The 17,172-nt window shown below is 43.0% G+C and overlaps 1 protein-coding gene across 2 annotated transcripts in view; it reads left to right on the top strand.

Annotated features, from left to right (window-relative positions):
- Window positions 1-17,172, top strand: part of man1a2 (mannosidase, alpha, class 1A, member 2) — a 155,614-nt gene that overhangs the window by 68,201 nt on the left and 70,241 nt on the right. For both annotated transcript variants that reach the window (XM_071907625.2, XM_078286008.1), the window contains exon 6: window positions 13,317-13,435. In XM_071907625.2, the coding sequence (XP_071763726.1) occupies window positions 13,317-13,435 (119 nt within the window). The remainder of the gene's footprint in view (window positions 1-13,316; window positions 13,436-17,172) is intronic.

The following is a 17,172-nucleotide window of genomic DNA, read 5'->3' as shown; positions in this document are numbered from 1 at the left end:
TATTAATTCCTCGACTACAAGCGTAATGAATTAATGTACTTTTTTGTCATCAAAAGATAAATACAACTCTGTGATTGAGTTTTATTTTGAGAGTTTTTCAGGGCAATAAGAGGCCTTAGCTTCATTAAATTCAAGAAGTCCTACACTTACTTGGGTGCACATAGCCTAATCTAGTCAACAGCAATGTGTCAAAGAATCTTAAAAATAAATGAATTCAACAACAAATAACATGGCTTAACACACACTGTTTTGATTAATTTACGTTTAAATTGTTTAAAAAAGCAAAAACAAAAAAATCAACTTTTAGTGACTCAAATCAGCAAGCATCATCACAAGCTTGGATAAAACAAGGTTGCTGACATCACACAGAAATAAGATTCATGAAATTTGCTCTAAGATGTGGAAATAGGCTAGGCAAGTCTTAACATGGCCAAATATAACAGGGCTCCAGGGGAAAAGTCTAATTACTCAAACAAAACTAGTCTAATAGGCTGTGATACCACTAGCTGTCTCTCCAGATAGACAAGCATGTTGACTTTGTTCGGCTTAATCTGTGAAAATAGGCAGCGCTTGTTGCACATGTACACAGTTCACAGTATTTTTGTGCGACTCAGCATCAATGGAAAGTGTTAGCATTTGATTGTTATAGTTCCATCCTTTGCTGAAATGTTTTTCATGCAAAACTTGCGTACAGCTTGGTCCAAATCAGCTGGCTGTCCGATATCACCCGACTTGAACCCCAAGAACTGCCAAACAGGTGTTGTATCATTTCTCTTTGGCACTAAACATCTTTTTAATTTCCCTCACCATCCCTCAGAGTGTCTGTTTAACGTCAACCGCAAAGTTGGTTGCCTAAGGGGATAAGTGTAATTTGTGCTGCAGATGCAACTACCAGTGGTGCTGTAATACATAAGGGTGAATAAACAACAAGCATGATGTGGTACTTTAGCAGAAAATGGAATGTAAGTGATATCACGCTATTGAATATACCTAGAAACTTTTCAAATATCCCAGTTTGATGAAATATAGGGAAAACACTCGACCCTTTTCCAGAGTGCTGCACCTTGCTAAATATTCATCAGCCACTTGCCATGAATGGCGGATCTCTCTCAGTCCATCCAAAAGCCAACACAGAGCGCCATCTCTGCAAATTGCATGTAGTGCTAAACGAATCGGGCGTGGTTATTAATTGTTGTATTACAGCATACAGACTGAGCTGCTCAGGCCAGATGTCATAGTGTTTTTGGTATTCACCTTTGACTAATGAGCAGTATGAGAGAGCGTGGGGAAAGTACAGAAAATATGTGCTGACTTCCAAGGCTTGAAAAGCTTGGGAATTGGACTAAAATATCGTTGCCCAGTCTCATTGCACATAAGACATGACATTCTATGCATTTGTAGCACTGAACACCGACAAAATCTCCACATGAAGACTAGAGATGAAGGTCTGGGGAAAAGGTCAGGAATCTAAAAATGAAACGTGCAGGAACCCTGTGCTGAGCAGGTTTCATTCTCCCAGGTACTAAGCTAGTTATCACCTCGCCCTGAAGCTCGTACCTAGGGACTGGTTGTGAGAATGGATGTTAGCCCTGTGTTAAGAGACCGCACGTCAGCCGCTGCAACCTTTACCATACACACATATCACTCAGTCTCTCACATGCCTCCAGAAAGCTCGCTGTAGTTTACACCCAGCCCACGCACTCCAGTGAGGTGGCTTCTCACTGTTAACCTTGTGTATCAGTAAAATAAATTGCTATGTCTGTGAGAAACATAGGCGGTGGAGGTGGTAAGAAAGAAGGAAGGGATGGGAGATGGTAAAAAAAGCATAGACGCACTATTGGTTGCTTGTCATGTTGGAAACCTAGGGATTGAGGCTTATTCTACTGTTGTCAGCTAAATTACTTAAGTATAAAAAATGAATTGGTGCTTGAAACTTGGAACTTGTCTTAGTAAGTGATGTTGAACTTTGGTAGTACCTTGGGTTGTGTATCTTCCTCCATGATAAAACCCCAAAATCAGTGATTCTCTGTTATCTGTTGCTCCAGACCGGAGAACTGTGTTTTTTCTCTCTCCATTCACTGACACATTATCAACGAATGTGAGCAAAGCAGATTCTGGGTATATATAAAATATACTAGTCATGTTACTGACTTGTGAATCGCTTTTTTTGTTTATTAAACCTTTCAGTTTGAACAAGTATAACACCAAAATCCGGAAACTTATGCCGATGGAATGAAGAAAATAATACATTTTCCAGCAAAGCAGATTCTTCCAATATATAAAAAAACAAATCTGTCCTTTTTTTTTTGCTTATTTACAATTATTGGTAAATGTACAGATTGCCCCTTTTAACCTCACTGCAATCTTATGCGAAATCCTAAATACAGACAAAAAACTGATGTGATGTAGTTTAAAATATGACAAAAGATTTGACTTTGTGGTTCGGTTACAGATTGAAAAATGGAGGAGATGGTAAAACAAAGCAGACTGTGGGAGGAGAGGGAACTCCAGAAATTGAAGGGGGAAAAACACTAAACCAGCCCAGAGAGAATGGAGGGAAGGATGGTGGCCAAACATGAAGGAAGGGCAGAAACTCCAGAGAGACTGAACACAGAGTTGGGAAGCGAGTGGGGAGAGAGAGAGAATAGGGGAGTTAGAGGGAGTATTGGCATGCGGAACAATAGACCAGAGGAAGTTGAAAAGTTTAGATGAAGAACACTTATTCAGCCTGCACTTACAGCATTAGCCCGATGGCATAGTCTTTCATTTCGCTGCTCGAAACAGAAACTCCCTCTTGGTTTTTAACATTTCAAAGTCCTTGGTGCGAGCCGTACATTTGGCACTGATCGACTGACGTAATCAGGACTCATACCGTTGGCTTTTGAAAGATTTGCTGACCTTTCCCTGGCTAAGCTGGTGAGTGCATGGAAAAGCCCACCCCACCCCACTCCACCCCAAACACATCTTGACCGACTTTCACTGTTCCCCCAAGTAACTTCACTCAGGTTACTCTGTAATTCACTCTATTCATCCTTCAGCTATATAGACCTAATTTTGTTAAGATTCTGTGCTAGCTAAGTTAATCTAAGCAGGCCCGGTACATTTAAAGGAGCACAAATTGGACATTACAAAGACTGCTTCACAGTGCCACGGTGTACAAAGGAAAGTAAGAAGGCAATTAGTCCCTCTAGTTACAAGTTCAATGCCTGTTCCATGTTACAGTCGTGCAGATTGGTAATTGAGAGGACTCTTTTTGGTTCTTTTTCTTTTATATAAGGAGGAAATGAGATCGAGCGCAAGATGAGCTCATGCAAAAAAATGTCCTTTGTAAAGTTTTATTGTCCTTGTGTCATTCTAGGAGACCGTGTCCCTGAAGCAGTATCCAATTATTGGTTGATGGTGGTGATTGTACCTGGGTCAAATGGTACTTGTAAATAATTCTTAGTGCTTTGACCTGGAGTGCCAAATGGGTGGGTGCTGCCACATACGACAATGCAATGAGTCCTAGAAAGATTAGGCAATCAGAAGCATTTGAAAGTGAATTTAATATATTTTTCTACAGTGTAGCTTGTATGAATTTTCCTGATGCAGTAAAAGCCCATCCACCTGATGCTCCAAGCAGGTTATAACAAACATGAAGAGAAATGAATGGCAAATAATATTTGACCCAGGTTTTATGGTGATGCAAGGCTGACGTAATGCCTCTCTCACACTCTGACCCGAGCCCACTTTCTGTAATGGTCAATGAAAAAGTGTGGAGGTTTACTGGAATAAATACATGCTACAGAATAGTAGCACATCTATACACATTACCACTGACAGAACTCCCATACACTGCATAATTGCTGGGGCAATAGAGAGAGAGATGTGTGTCCAAACCCAAAGGCATCAACAACAGTCCTCTTCTCTGATAGAAGTCTTGAGGCTCTGCTTGTGTGTGTGTGTGTGTGTGTGTTTTTAACTACTGTATATTGAGCATGCATGCACTTGTCAGCAAGGCCCTGCTTCACATTTTCACCTGGGAGCTGTGCAGTACAACCACAGTATGCTGCTGTTTATCATTGAGATGCTCCACTGGAGCAGTTGGGGGTTATGTGCCTTGCTTAAGGGCACCTCAGCAGTAGTCGCTGGGGGAGAAGAAAGCCTTTCTCATTCATTTTCCTCACCCAGATTTGTCCAGTCGGTCCAGGTTTGACCTATTTCTCTAAGCTCTAGGCTGCCACCACGCTGTGCAACCCCAGAAAGATGGAGCAGGAGATGAGGTTATCATGAAAAACTCAGAATATATCAAAATTGGTGGTTTAACATATAATCAGTGTAAGCATGTGTGAACTTGTGCAGACTCTTGCGGAGAGAGGTCACAGGCTTGCACTTTGCATAAGGCAAGATTGCACTTTACTGTCTGTTAAGATGGAAATTTGACTTGTGTCCAGTGTCCAAAACAACAAGTAGGTCTACGGCCACACAGTTAAAGACATGATATGTTGTCTCCTCCATTCTGATTGGCAATGGCGGTAATTGTTTCGTCTTCATAACCTCTTCTAATGGGGGTGTGAATGGTTTTCTTTCCTGCAGACCTGAACAACTTTAACATACACATTGCATAATTTGCCGCACTATTTTTCATTTCCTCCCCTTTGTATAGAAAAGGGAACGCCACCAGTGCCTACCGGGGTTGTTTGGCTCCAGGCCTGGAAGCAGGCAGTCGGTCCAGGGTTTGGTCGGGGAGCTCATCTTGGGCGGAAGGCCCGGTCCAACCAGCAACCCGCCGAGCCAGAAAACAGAACGCAGCAGATGTTTCGCTCTGGTGCCAAATAAGTTGGTAACCAGTTGTGGACGGCCAGCCAGACTGGTGTGAATTGGCCTGGGGAGTTGGCTTGGCTTTGTTTATTGCCGTGGGGCTCGTTACGATACCGGCTGAAATGCTGTGGTGGACCTGGAGAGATGGAGGGAATGGGGGGGTTGTAAAAGAGATGGAGGAGATGGTAGAGGAGAGAGAAGGACAGGGAAAGTGAAAGGCTGAAGGAGGAGGAAGAACAGTGGGAGTTGTAAGAGGAGAGGACAGACAGTTTGTGCCACTGTTTCTCCTCTCTTTTGTCTTCCCTAAGCGGCCAAAACCACGGGTGAATTTTGAAGCCAAAGCTGAAGTGGCGACAGCAGCAGTTCCTCTAACGTCTGCTAGAGGCCGGCTCCAAAAAGACTCCAAACCGCCCAACTCCATGAAGTCAATGGACCACAACCCAACTTCTCACTAAAAATATAGTCAATACATTTTTTCGACAAGAGGTTATGGGCTCAGTAGCTGATTTCATGTGTGTCCTTATGGCGATTTTCTAAATAATTGCAGGATTAATGGGATATAATGGATATAAAACAAGGTTGTTTTTCCTAGTGATTGACAGGTTGCCTGCCCAGTGATCGACAGGTCGCTGATTACAGGCCAGTAGTAGGCAGCACTGCGGCTCTGTGGACGGCCTCGGCCTCGCTTTGGCTGCTCTGGCTCTAAGAAAGTCAAAATGGCGGCGACCATAAACACAATCTCCTTTCAGAAACCTGTGGGTGACACTCACTACCTCCATCTGTTTTTACAGTCTATGGACTTCCCTTTTTCTCTATTTCTGAGATTGTTGCTTGTTATGAAATGTTTGCATAGCAACTTTACTGTGGTTCTGTCTGACTAACCTGGGGAAACAAAGACCAAACAGATAGTAGAGAAAGGTTAGGGCTGCACAGATATGGATAAACTGATGATCATAATTATTTAGCAAGATACTTTGACCATGATTATTAAACACGATCATTCACCTTGCTGATTTTGTGAAGAAAGCTATTTTATTGCACTCTTTACAACTTATATCAACTTCTTAAGAATTGTCAACTACAGGAGACACTCTGAAGGAATCGATGCTCAGTTCTGCTGAGTTCTTGCTCAGTTCTACAAATGCAGCAGGGAGTAGAAGTGAGAGAGGCTAGACGGAGGGAAGTAGAGCAAACAAGGAGAGACGGAGGTGCGAGTCGTGCAGAGGGCATCGGTGAAAGGGCAGCGAGAGTAAACACTAGAGACAAAAGGAAAGGAGAGAGAGGAGGAGGGTGAAATCTGAATCAGAGAGGCCACTAGAAAGATGAAGAGAATGAAAAAGAGAGAGAGAGAGAGGAGAGGACAGGAAAGCTCAGGAGCTCAGCTCATCCGACTGGTTCTCTCTGATAAAACCTCCTTCCTTTCCAGCGTGGCTTCTGAATCTGATCCTGTTGAGAAACACACACACAGACACACACACATGCATGCACCTGCAGAGGTGCACACACACTCTCATACGCACAAAACAGATGCATATACACATATATGCACATATACAGAAAAACGCACACACACACACACACCAACCCTCCCTCTTCTCTCATCTTCTTCTCTTCTTTCTCACATGCACACAAAAACAAATGCATGCAGACATACACACCAACTAAACGCATGTAGATGTGCGCATACACACACACACACATACACAACCATCATCCGTCTCCTCCCATTCCCTCTCTCTCTCCCTCACACACACACCTGAGCTCTCCATCTTCTCCCATTCTCCCAGAGCTGACAGTTTACAAGGCGGAGAGAATGGAGACTGAATAATGATATCACGTTTCTCTGCCTCGTGTGAATTCATACCGGAGAGCTCGGAAACCCGTCGCCTAATGAAACTGGCACAGAGAGCGAGACAAGGTGTGTGTGTGTGTGTGTGTGAAAGAGAGAGAGAGAGACTTAAGGAAGAGAGGGAGAGAAGGGTGTGTGAGAAAGGGATATCGTGATAGATGGGGAGAGGAAGCCAGAGAGTGAGTGTGAGGGAGAGTTCAATCGAGGGAGTGTGAAGGTGTGTGTGTTTGTGTGTGTGAGAGAGAGAGTGTGAGAGAGAGTTCAGTCGAGGGAGTGTGAATATGTGTGTGTGAGAGAGAGGGAGAGTTCAATCAAAGCAAAGGGAGCATACATGCATCTGTGTTAGGAGAGAGATTTGGGTCGAGAGAGTGTGTGAGAGAGTTTTCAATCGAGGGTGTGTGTGTGTGTGTGCGGCTCTGGCGATAATTCCCCGAATAAATAAACCTCATCCCGGCCAATTTGTCTCAGATAAGCAGTGCCTGGCATCCCTAAACCCACCTGGTGGAAGTGCCAGTTCAGCTTCATTTGATGCGATTGGCGGCGTTTTTAAAGGCTGCGCACCTCTCAGACGCAGCGAGAGCGGCGGAAACCGACAGCAGCAAGACGACAAGACTGACAGAGGAAAGATAGAAGCGCAGATATGAAGACCGGCGACAGGTAGACGCAGCGACGGGCCAGATTAGCAAGCTATTTTCAACAGATTAGCAGGAAACGGAGGTTTAGCGAGGGGAGAATGCTCAGCGCTCGACGGTGAAAGTGGATTGGCGGCAGGGAAATGCACCGCCAGGGACGGGGTGAAAGGAGGACGTGGGCGTCGGGGGGGTTTGAATGGAGAGATCAAGGAAAGATTAGGGAAAAAACACAGCGAGACAGTGATGAATGAGAGCAAACAGATGGTTAGGTACAAGAAGGAGGGGCTGATGAAAAGATGGAGGGCGTGATGGAGCAGAGAAGAGATGAAGGAGAGGAGAGGCTGTGATCACAAGGTTACATCGAAACACAAAAGTGAGCCCAACTTTTCAAGGTTGGGAAAAGAGACCCCAGCTTAGAATCAGAGGAAACGTAAATGAACTGCGAGTTTCACGGTTCGCAGTCTCAGCTGAAGTTACGAATTAGGAGAAGGTGATTAATTTGACAAAGAGGTGTGAGCTGATTAGCTGTTACAGAGAGGAAGGAGAAACGTTCAAGGTAGGCTGGGCCAGAGCCATAAATATGAGTTAAGATAACTTGTCCCGTGAGGATATAGCCTCACTTTCAGAACCACTTGCTCCATGTACAGTCATACCTTTAGGGTTTTCTCTGGCCCTGATATGTGCTGCTCTCGTTTTCTCTCTTTGTATGGGAGAGAATGTCATGTCAAGCTCCATTTGAGATGTCACAGGTCAATTTAAGTAGTTAAAGTGATGTTGAACTTGAATCTGTTGCTCCGGCAGAGGAGACTGGAGAAATTGCGTTTTTTGTCTCTCTCCATTCACTGCCATTGTATGGAGGAATAGTCTGAAAATCACTTCCAGCACATAAAGGAACGCCGACAAAGCAGATTCTGAATGTTGCTGAATTGTTTTTAAGTGAATCGCTTTATTTATGTTAATTAAAACAAAATCCGGTCGGAGGAAACTTATGCCGATGGAACGAAGAAAATAATACGTTTATCAGTAATTGTAAATTGGTGAAAAAAGGTGAGAGACAGGACTGAAACAAAGCAGATTCTGCCAATATATGAAAAACAAGTCATTTTTTTCGCTTTGGGTTAGGTGGTAAAGTTGCTTGTAGTGTGATTTTTGCATGTGGAAACTGGGTAATGCAGTTCTTTACATTTGTGATTTCAGTGAACAATCATGACAGGAGTCTCTTATAATTCTCCTGTTACTGAGGAGGCGTTTCCTTTTCGGAAATCCATCATGCATTGCTTACAAATACACACAAAACACACGACTTGCGCTCAGGCTGCCTGCTGGCAAGTACACACGAGGAGAGTCGACTGGGAGGTATTTTCTAAAATAATTAGGACTGCGCCTCTTGGTGTTTTAGAAGGGGGGGAAAAATGGCTAAATTATGTAATTTTAATATCACATTTTCTCATTGTCACATTTTATTCAGAGCAGTGGAGATTTTCCCTCTGTGGCGCCGCGCCGCTGCTGTGAATACAGAGGAAGCGCTGCAGTCAGGAGCTGCTACACAAAACCCACCCTGACATCAAAGGAATATTCTATGACGCTAGAAATTTGACAGGCCTCTATCTTTGCCTCGGCGGCGTCACGTTGCCGGGTCTGCCGAACCCGTACCTCTAGGTGATAGAAGTGACAGAAGGGAGGGAGGTGGGGGTGGTGTGACGCAGCACAGGGGCTCTGCTCCACCAACAGTCGGGCCAATCTGTCCAGATTAGGCAGGCGGCCAGGGCGTCAAGCTATCAGCCCTGCCTGCCTGACCGCAGTGTATTTTTAGAGTGATTTAGAGGCTCCTGTCTATAATGATAATAACACTGCAGCTCCTGCATGAAGCCAGCCGCTCTCCTTTTGAATAGAGTCACAGATAAGAAAGGACGGCGGGGAGGCCAAGGAGTTCCAGCAGCACACGCTGTAGCCGATGTGAAGCGAGGAAGGATTTAAAGGGGAATACCCCTGGATTTCACTGTTAAAATGTATTGTTTTGTGAATACATGTGCCTTTGTCCTAATGTGCAATTTGGACTGAATACAGTGACCAGTAATAGAGGGTATCGATCAGGAAGTATTTTTATGCCCTGCCACCAATGGTACATGGTATTCTGACATCTGTCGTCATGGTAGCGTCTGCCTGCCTGTCTGTGTGTCAACACATTCTTGTAAACACAGTAACTCAAGAACAATAGATGACAGAAACTAGAGCTGAACAATTAGTGGAAAGATAAATCAAAATCGCAATATGAACTTCTGCAATTTCCAAATCGCTGAGGCTGCAGTTAATAACTTATGATCTAATCTTAGGTCCATGAATCAAGTACAATATTGGTAAAAACCTTTAATCAAACTCAAACACTGACATCTATTTTTTTTTTAACAAAATCACTTTTCTTTAAACAATTTTAATGTTCTAAAAAATGTATGACAAGAAAAACGTCATATGAATCACAGTTTAAATCGCAATTGCAATATTCTGTCAAATAATTGCAATTAGATTTTTTGTCAATATTATTCAGTCCTAACAGAAACACAACAGGTTCCCTCTACAGAGCAGATGAGTTTGCATATTCATGAGAATATTCTTGGAACTTCTATAACTCCTTAATGCTTTAAGATACGGAGCTCATATTAATATCCATGCGTTATGTGAAGACAAGTATGTTCACATAGAGATATTTGCTAATTTATGCATACATTAGTTTCATTATTGACTTAAATTAGCATACCTGCTAATATATCATGGTGATTATGGTGGGACATTGGGCAGCTCAAGTGCCTCTTGTTTTAAGAGCATGTAATATCCTGTTATTCCCAAACAAAAAAAGATAAGTGAGTTGTTGGTTTTTAATCTTATCTAATTACAGAAGAGTTGTCACACTGATGTACAGCTGAGGTCAGGATTGGAAATGATAGTTTTCTGGGGACATTTTCTGCTCCAGGACTGTCAACACTAATATAGAGACCAAAGTAACTTATCCACCAATTTGGGGAGAAAAGACAGAAATGATTGATAACACAAAGCGAAAACAAATTGTGGAACATTAAGGTCAGATGATGCATTTTCAATATATTTACATGTTTCCAGCTGTTGGAGGGCTGCCACAGCTAAATGAATGAACGTAAAGGAAACACTGGATTGAAATAAGTGTCCCAGACCAAAGGAATAAGATTGACTGACTGGTTAAGTGCAGGGGTGTTTCCCTCCAGCTTGGCTGCAGTTCAGATGGAAAGCTATCAACTGTTTTTTTTAGTTTTTTTTTTATTATTATGATCAAAACCCCGGCCCTCTGTATCAAAGCCTATAGTATTTAAAAAGAAGAGCAGGAATGGGTCTGCATTATTAAGAGATAGCAGTCCCAAAGCTGGAGTGAAAGAGTTGCCGACCTAAGCTGTAGCAGTATTAAACTGATGAGCAGCATTAGCAGTGGAAATACAGCATTAAGTGGAGCCAACAGCAGCTGATGAATTGAGGTTTAAATACACTGAAAGGGGCAATAAGTAAGATGTTTACTAGCCTAAATATTCAGACTGGATGTCCATTTTGTTATCACTCCATTATTCAGCCTCAGATTTCCTCCTAGTTAGCTGTTTTCTGTGTGGGGGGGTTGATTTTCCCCGAACCGATCACTAGTGACCGACGTATCTGAACCAATCACTAGTGACCGACGTATCTGAACCAATCACTAGTGACCGACGTATCTGAACCAATCACTAGTGACTGAAGTATCTGAACCAATCACTAGTGACCGACGTATCTGAACCAATCACTAGTGACTGAAGTATCTGAACCAATCACTAGTGACCGACGTATCTGAACCAATCACTAGTGACCGACGTATCTGAACCAATCACTAGTGACCGAAGTATCTGAACCAATCACTAGTGACCGACGTATCCGGCCGACCCTAACCCGTTACTTCAGTCACACTGATGCTGCAGCCAGTTAGCCTCTACATCCATGGTTAGCCAGCCATTTACCAACTTTTCCAAGAATGTTATTGATTTTTTGTCTTTGTAAAGACCGAAATGCAATGAAAAACCGTTGCACAAAAAGTTCAAACTTTAGTCCCACCCACAAAGGCGCTGATTGTTTCTCAGAGCGAGAACAAGCCGTCGGCGAGGGAAACACCAGACTCTCTGAATCACTCGACAAAATCTGAAAAGTGGACGGATGAGATTCAGGAGTCTGGAACCAGGCTAGATTTTTACGTCACGTAGCACAAACTGGCCATAATCTATCTGCAGGGGGACGTTGACTGAGCATGTAAGCTGTTTCTTATCAGCACAGTCCTGCCTGCTTCACATTCACACAGTCACACACACGTCACACCTGGGATCTTCCCAGTACAACCAGTCTGTCGGCCATTGAGCAGCCTCACCGGAGCAGCTGGGGCTGAAGTGCCTTGCTCAAGAGCACAAGTGTTGCTCATTCACTTTGCCTGCCCAGTTTCCCCCGGCTGGTCTGGGGCTTCACCAAGGCGCCTCTTGAACCTCCGTGTCACCATCAGCTAGAGGTCAGAGCCTGAAACAACAAGTTAAGAACTAAGTGGAGGAGTGGAGCGCTCACAGAGAATGACAAGATGTTGCGGTGCATATCAATAGAGAAGGCGCGTATCAATCATTTGAAATTGTGCCATTTTTGTCGTGAGGGGAAGTCGATATTCCCTGCTCAATTGCGTTTTCAGGCGCTCTGAGAGGGTGGGAGTATTGATTACAGTAATTTGTGGGATGGAAAAAAATATTGAAGTTAGATAAGAGAAAGGCCGATAGCTACCTCTGGTAAAGCCTGTTAATGACTCTAGTAGTTAAAGCAATATAACAGTTGGATGCATCTCTATATGTCTCCCCCCCCCCTTCTTCTTTTGTCTCTCATCTGTCTGCTGTGTTCCTCTCGTCTCTCACTTTGTTTTTTATCTTTCTTTCTGCTATCCTTTGTCTAGTCTCTCTTTCTGTTTCTGCTGCGCTCTCCCTCTCTTTCTCCTCTATAACGTCTCATTCTTCGTCCTCTACACACTCCATTTTGCTTTTCGCTTCTCTATCAGTGTCTCTCCCTGGTTCCAACCACACACACACACTCACACACACTCTCACACACACACTGGCCTTTTCCCTCACCACCTCTCCGCTGGCCTTTGGTGACATTGAGAGCAGTGGATGGAGGGATAGAAAGAGGAGAGGAGTGATTTTCCTGTCAGTTGTGATTTAATGAAGCAGCTCGCCACACCGGTGTCTCTTCCTCCAGACAGCGAAGGTGAGGCCAGGCAGAGGGAGAGGGGGAGAAAGAGTATGCAAAACACACAGTGAGAGAGAGAGAGAGAGAGAGAGGGGTGGAAACAAAGAGAAATGGGAGAAGAGTGGGTGTGTAAGAGAGAAAAAGAGGGAGCTGTAGGTAAGACCAGGCCACTGAATACCAGTGAACAGCACAGAATAATTTACAGTAACCAAGGCAACTGCACTCCACACTGTTGATCCAGTCGGCGCTCGTCACAGCGCCTCACACTGGTCGGGGGATTGCTTTGCACAAGTCTCAGTGCATGTAGGAAAAGTAAGAAGTTAGTGTCGTCGCTAGGGTTAGACCAATATATTGGGCAAAAATTGGACTTTAATTAAAAACAGGCCAGTTGATGTCATACACCTCCGATACAATGCAGTTTGATTGATTACGTATTTCTGGTGTAATTGATCAACACTACACCGGTTGTCCAAGGAAAGCTCTTCACCTGAACTGATTCTAATGCAAGATTTTGATCGGATTCTACAAAACTTTCAGTGGCAAGTTTAGTGTAACGCTGACTTCTTTTACAGAAATTTTCTGACGTGAAAATAGTCAAATTTTAAGATTATTAGCACAAAATATTGGCTATCAGCAGATAAAAAAAAAATCGGTATCACTGTCGGTCTTCAAAAAACAATCTTGGTTCCCAGTGGCGGAGAATTTAAATGAAGCTAATAGTTTAGTGCATGACTCGACAAATGAATCCCATTGTCTTTCTGTGTCTCGTCCAGGTAATTCCCAGATGGGGGCGACCATCGTGGATGCCTTGGACAGCCTGTACATCATGGGCCTGCATGAGGAGTTCAAGGACGGCCAGGAGTGGATCGAACAGAATCTGGACTTCGGTGTGGTATGTACTTTCTATTTATTTATTTTAATACATTCGAGACAAGACATAACCCAGGTACAATACAAAAAACAACAACAACAAAAGCAAGACCATGACGAGACATAAGGAAAAATGGCAAAGGTAGTGACTGAAAAACATGTTACATTTGGAAAATCCCAAAGTGTGCAAGATCATTTACAAAGAATTACAACATAATTTACAAAGCATTTAAAGCAATTTACATACAACCTGGTCTAAAGGGAGCTGTTCCATATAGAAAATAAAGGGTTGCCATAACTTATTAAATGCTTCAATCTTATTTCTCATCAGGTATGTTATTTTCTCACAAGTTATCCAGCTGTTGTTCTCCGATGACCGCCAGTTGCTAGTGGTGTGTCTAATTTTGTTGCACGCTTTTTTGCGATAACAAAGGTATTTCTGTGAGTCTTTTTTTGAGGGAGACAGGTTAGTTCAGGTTTGTTTATAGAACACTTTTAACAAACTGTTGGATGTCTGCTATGGATACACCTCTCCAGCCACTGAACCTCCCTCTGCTGATGGAGACAGTAAGACATGTAGACTTTGAAGCACTCTTCCAGTCAGGATGACAGCTGAGCAGACAGAAGCCACACTGGCGGTTCTGCCTGCTGACAAACCGCCACAGAGGTATTGCATTTTGCAGAGAACTGTCAGCACTTCATCCGAGTCCAGCGGTTAAAACTCCACAGTTGCAGTAGCCTTGTAGGGAGACGAGAGAGGATGCTACATGCCGCGGTAGCTAGGAAACAAAGCAGGAGCCATGGTAACGAAGCCGGCAGGGAGGCTGCTGGTGCCTACAGGGCTAATGAGGAACAGAGATGAAATAAACTGCCTCTGTTGGGGATGACTGGTACAAGATTCATTCACCTGGCTGTTCATTCATTCATTCATTCATTCATTCATTCATGCATTCCTTAAGGATGTGATTGTTTTTCTCCTGGTTTATACAGGATTTCAGTTTTTGGGTCTACCAAACCCCTCCACTTTATTTGTAATGTAGATTCTTGATTACATGATTTCTGCCTCTTTTTTTTTTCTGTGTCCTGGTCAGCGTCCCTGTATCGTTGGCTGGTAGATGCTACTGACAGAATAAGAGAATAGATAACAGTCATTTGTTTGGTGCAAAGTATCCACCAGACCCTTTCACTATTTTACCACTCATCTAGATTTTTAGGGTGTTTTCTTTGGTCCAACCATACTGGAAAGGTTTACTTTGTTGCATTATTATATTTGGTTAATTTAGGTTCACACTGCACAATTACAAGTGAACCAGGGATTACAAATTTTGGCAGCTGGGGAGCGGGGCAAGCCAAAACACATCCGATTCCAATTCCGGTAACTTTAGCCTAACATGATGAACTCGTCTGTGCTTTTTGCTGTAATTTACTTTCTCTGGTGTTTAAAACCAGTTAAGAACACATGAAGAAATAGCTGAATATGAGCATCAGTCCAGACTGCGGTTCGCTTCATTTTGTTCTGCCAGGCTTTCCAAATATGAGGAACTGCAGGCTATCATATGTCAGCATCCCTCTCTTTATACCCACAAACCGTATGGAACAACGGTTGAACAACAAACAACATACTCGTCAAACCGTATGTTTTGTGGTTGTTTCCTGTCGTTGGTCCGAATGCGTTTTCACTCCTAACGAACCACAGCAGAGTTTGCTTGTTAGAGGACTGAGACTCACATTTCCAGGCGTCTCGGTGCCGGTATTTGGCCCAAACGAACCAAAATGAAGGAGTAAACGCTCCAGAGTTCAGTGGAACTGCTCCAAACATGCCTGGGGCGAATGCTCTCTTAGAGTAAAAGATCAAGTTCACCTTCATTAGGCCAGTGGCTGATCAAATAGCACTGAGCATCCGGTAAGAGAGAAACAATGACACAACAGAAACAAGCGAGACAGCTAATGGACGTCTAGGCTTGCTGACTGTGTGTGTGTCAGCCTCACACATACAGTGTAAACACACACACACACAAACACAGTTCATTGGTAGAATTGCCCTACTCAGCGTTGAGGTTAATGCACTTTAAATTCAATACATGCCATTTGGTGGACACATTCAAAGTGCCCAGCAGCACCATAGATTTTCAGCGTGTTGCTGCAGTGGGACTTGAACCTCTAACCCTGGCAGTTAGTGCCTTAATCAGCGCATTGAGCTACACAGGATCAGCCAAATCAGTTCAGTTTCACAGTCGATTCAGAATGGAACTGTACTTAATTCATTCGATCGTTCTCTTGAGATTACTGGCTTAAGGTTTGATACCAACAAAGGTGTTTCCTTATATGAGTGTATTATATGAATTTTGAAGAAAATCAATCTTGATTTTACATGAAAGTGACAGTCTTTGTCCTTCTTGTCATCTTTCTCACACACTTATCCTCCCTTGAGTTTTCTCTTTCCCTATTCCCTAAAAGGGCTGGACAGTTAATGGTGTTTTTTTTTTTCATAGAATATTGCCATATTGGCAATATTGTCACATTTCCTTAGATTATCGGCTGTCATTGAAAATATTCACTACACTACTCAAAAGTTTGGACACACCTGATTGAATGTACTGTTTTTCATTCTCTTGAAGCCATTTTGATCTAAAGGCTTCTGCTTAAATGCTTGAACTTTATTTCTTAGACAAATATAAATCGTGAAGTTGATCCTATGTATGAATTTCTTTCCAAAGCCTTTGCCTTTCCATCAAGGCAAAGGGCGGCTGCTTTAAAGAATCTAAAATATAAGATAGTTTTGATTTGTTTAACACTTTTTTGGTCGCTGCATAATTCCATTTGTGTTATTTCACAGTTTTGATGTCTTTACTGTTATTCTAAAATGTGAAAAATAGTAAAAATAAAGAAAAATGTGGTGTTTCCAAACTTGACAGACTGGTTCAGTCTGTGTAGTGAGGATTCAGAAGTGTTCTCTAACATTACAGCTAACACCCCTGATGTTGCTGTCAATGAAGATCTTAGAGAGGTGTTCATTCTAGAGGTCGGCTGTACTTTTGACTGCAGCCTAGAGGAAGCCTTTCTAACCAAGATGCTGAAATATAAACAGCTGGAGCAGAACATTTCACAGCTGGGCTACAAGTGTAAACTTCTAGTTTTCATGTTTGGCAGCCTGGGTCACGTGCACAAGCTAGTTGTGAGGGGCCTTCAGATGGCTGGTCTCCCTAAAAGAAGGGCCAAGCAGTTAGCGAGGTATTGTTCAGTATCTGCTATCATTGGTAGCCGCTCAATACGGAGGAGGCGTTGCTTTTTATACCCATGAAGTGGATTCTGTCTGTTATCTTTCGACCTGCCGCTGTTTTCATCCTGTGTGTCTGCAACAATTACCAATTAGGCACTTATGTAACTGACTGACTCAATATCTGACTGCATTAATAGTGTTTATGTCCTTTGTATGCTTGTATTTACGTGGACATAAATAAATCTTTCATCTGTATGTGTAAATAAAAAAAAAAGTGCTGTGAAATAATTTTGTTCCCCGACTCATCAAGACTAGTAATCATGATTTAATAATCTTGATCACGATGTCTAGCAAAACAGTCTGGATTATTATTTCAGCTCTATTTCTTAGCCTGACTCCCTGCCGACTCTCAGTCTTAACTCGCATTCATAACCATCATCCCTCGTCTCGCTCTTTTCCCACTCATTTATATCTGTTCTCTCTCTCTCTCTGTCTCTCTCTCTCTCTCTCTCTCTCTCATCTTCTCCCGTTAACAACCT

The sequence above is a fragment of the Centroberyx gerrardi genome, chromosome 10 (assembly GCF_048128805.1).
Source record: "Centroberyx gerrardi isolate f3 chromosome 10, fCenGer3.hap1.cur.20231027, whole genome shotgun sequence".
NCBI lineage: Eukaryota > Metazoa > Chordata > Actinopteri > Beryciformes > Berycidae > Centroberyx > Centroberyx gerrardi.
This window is presented reverse-complemented; position numbering and strand designations above follow the sequence as displayed.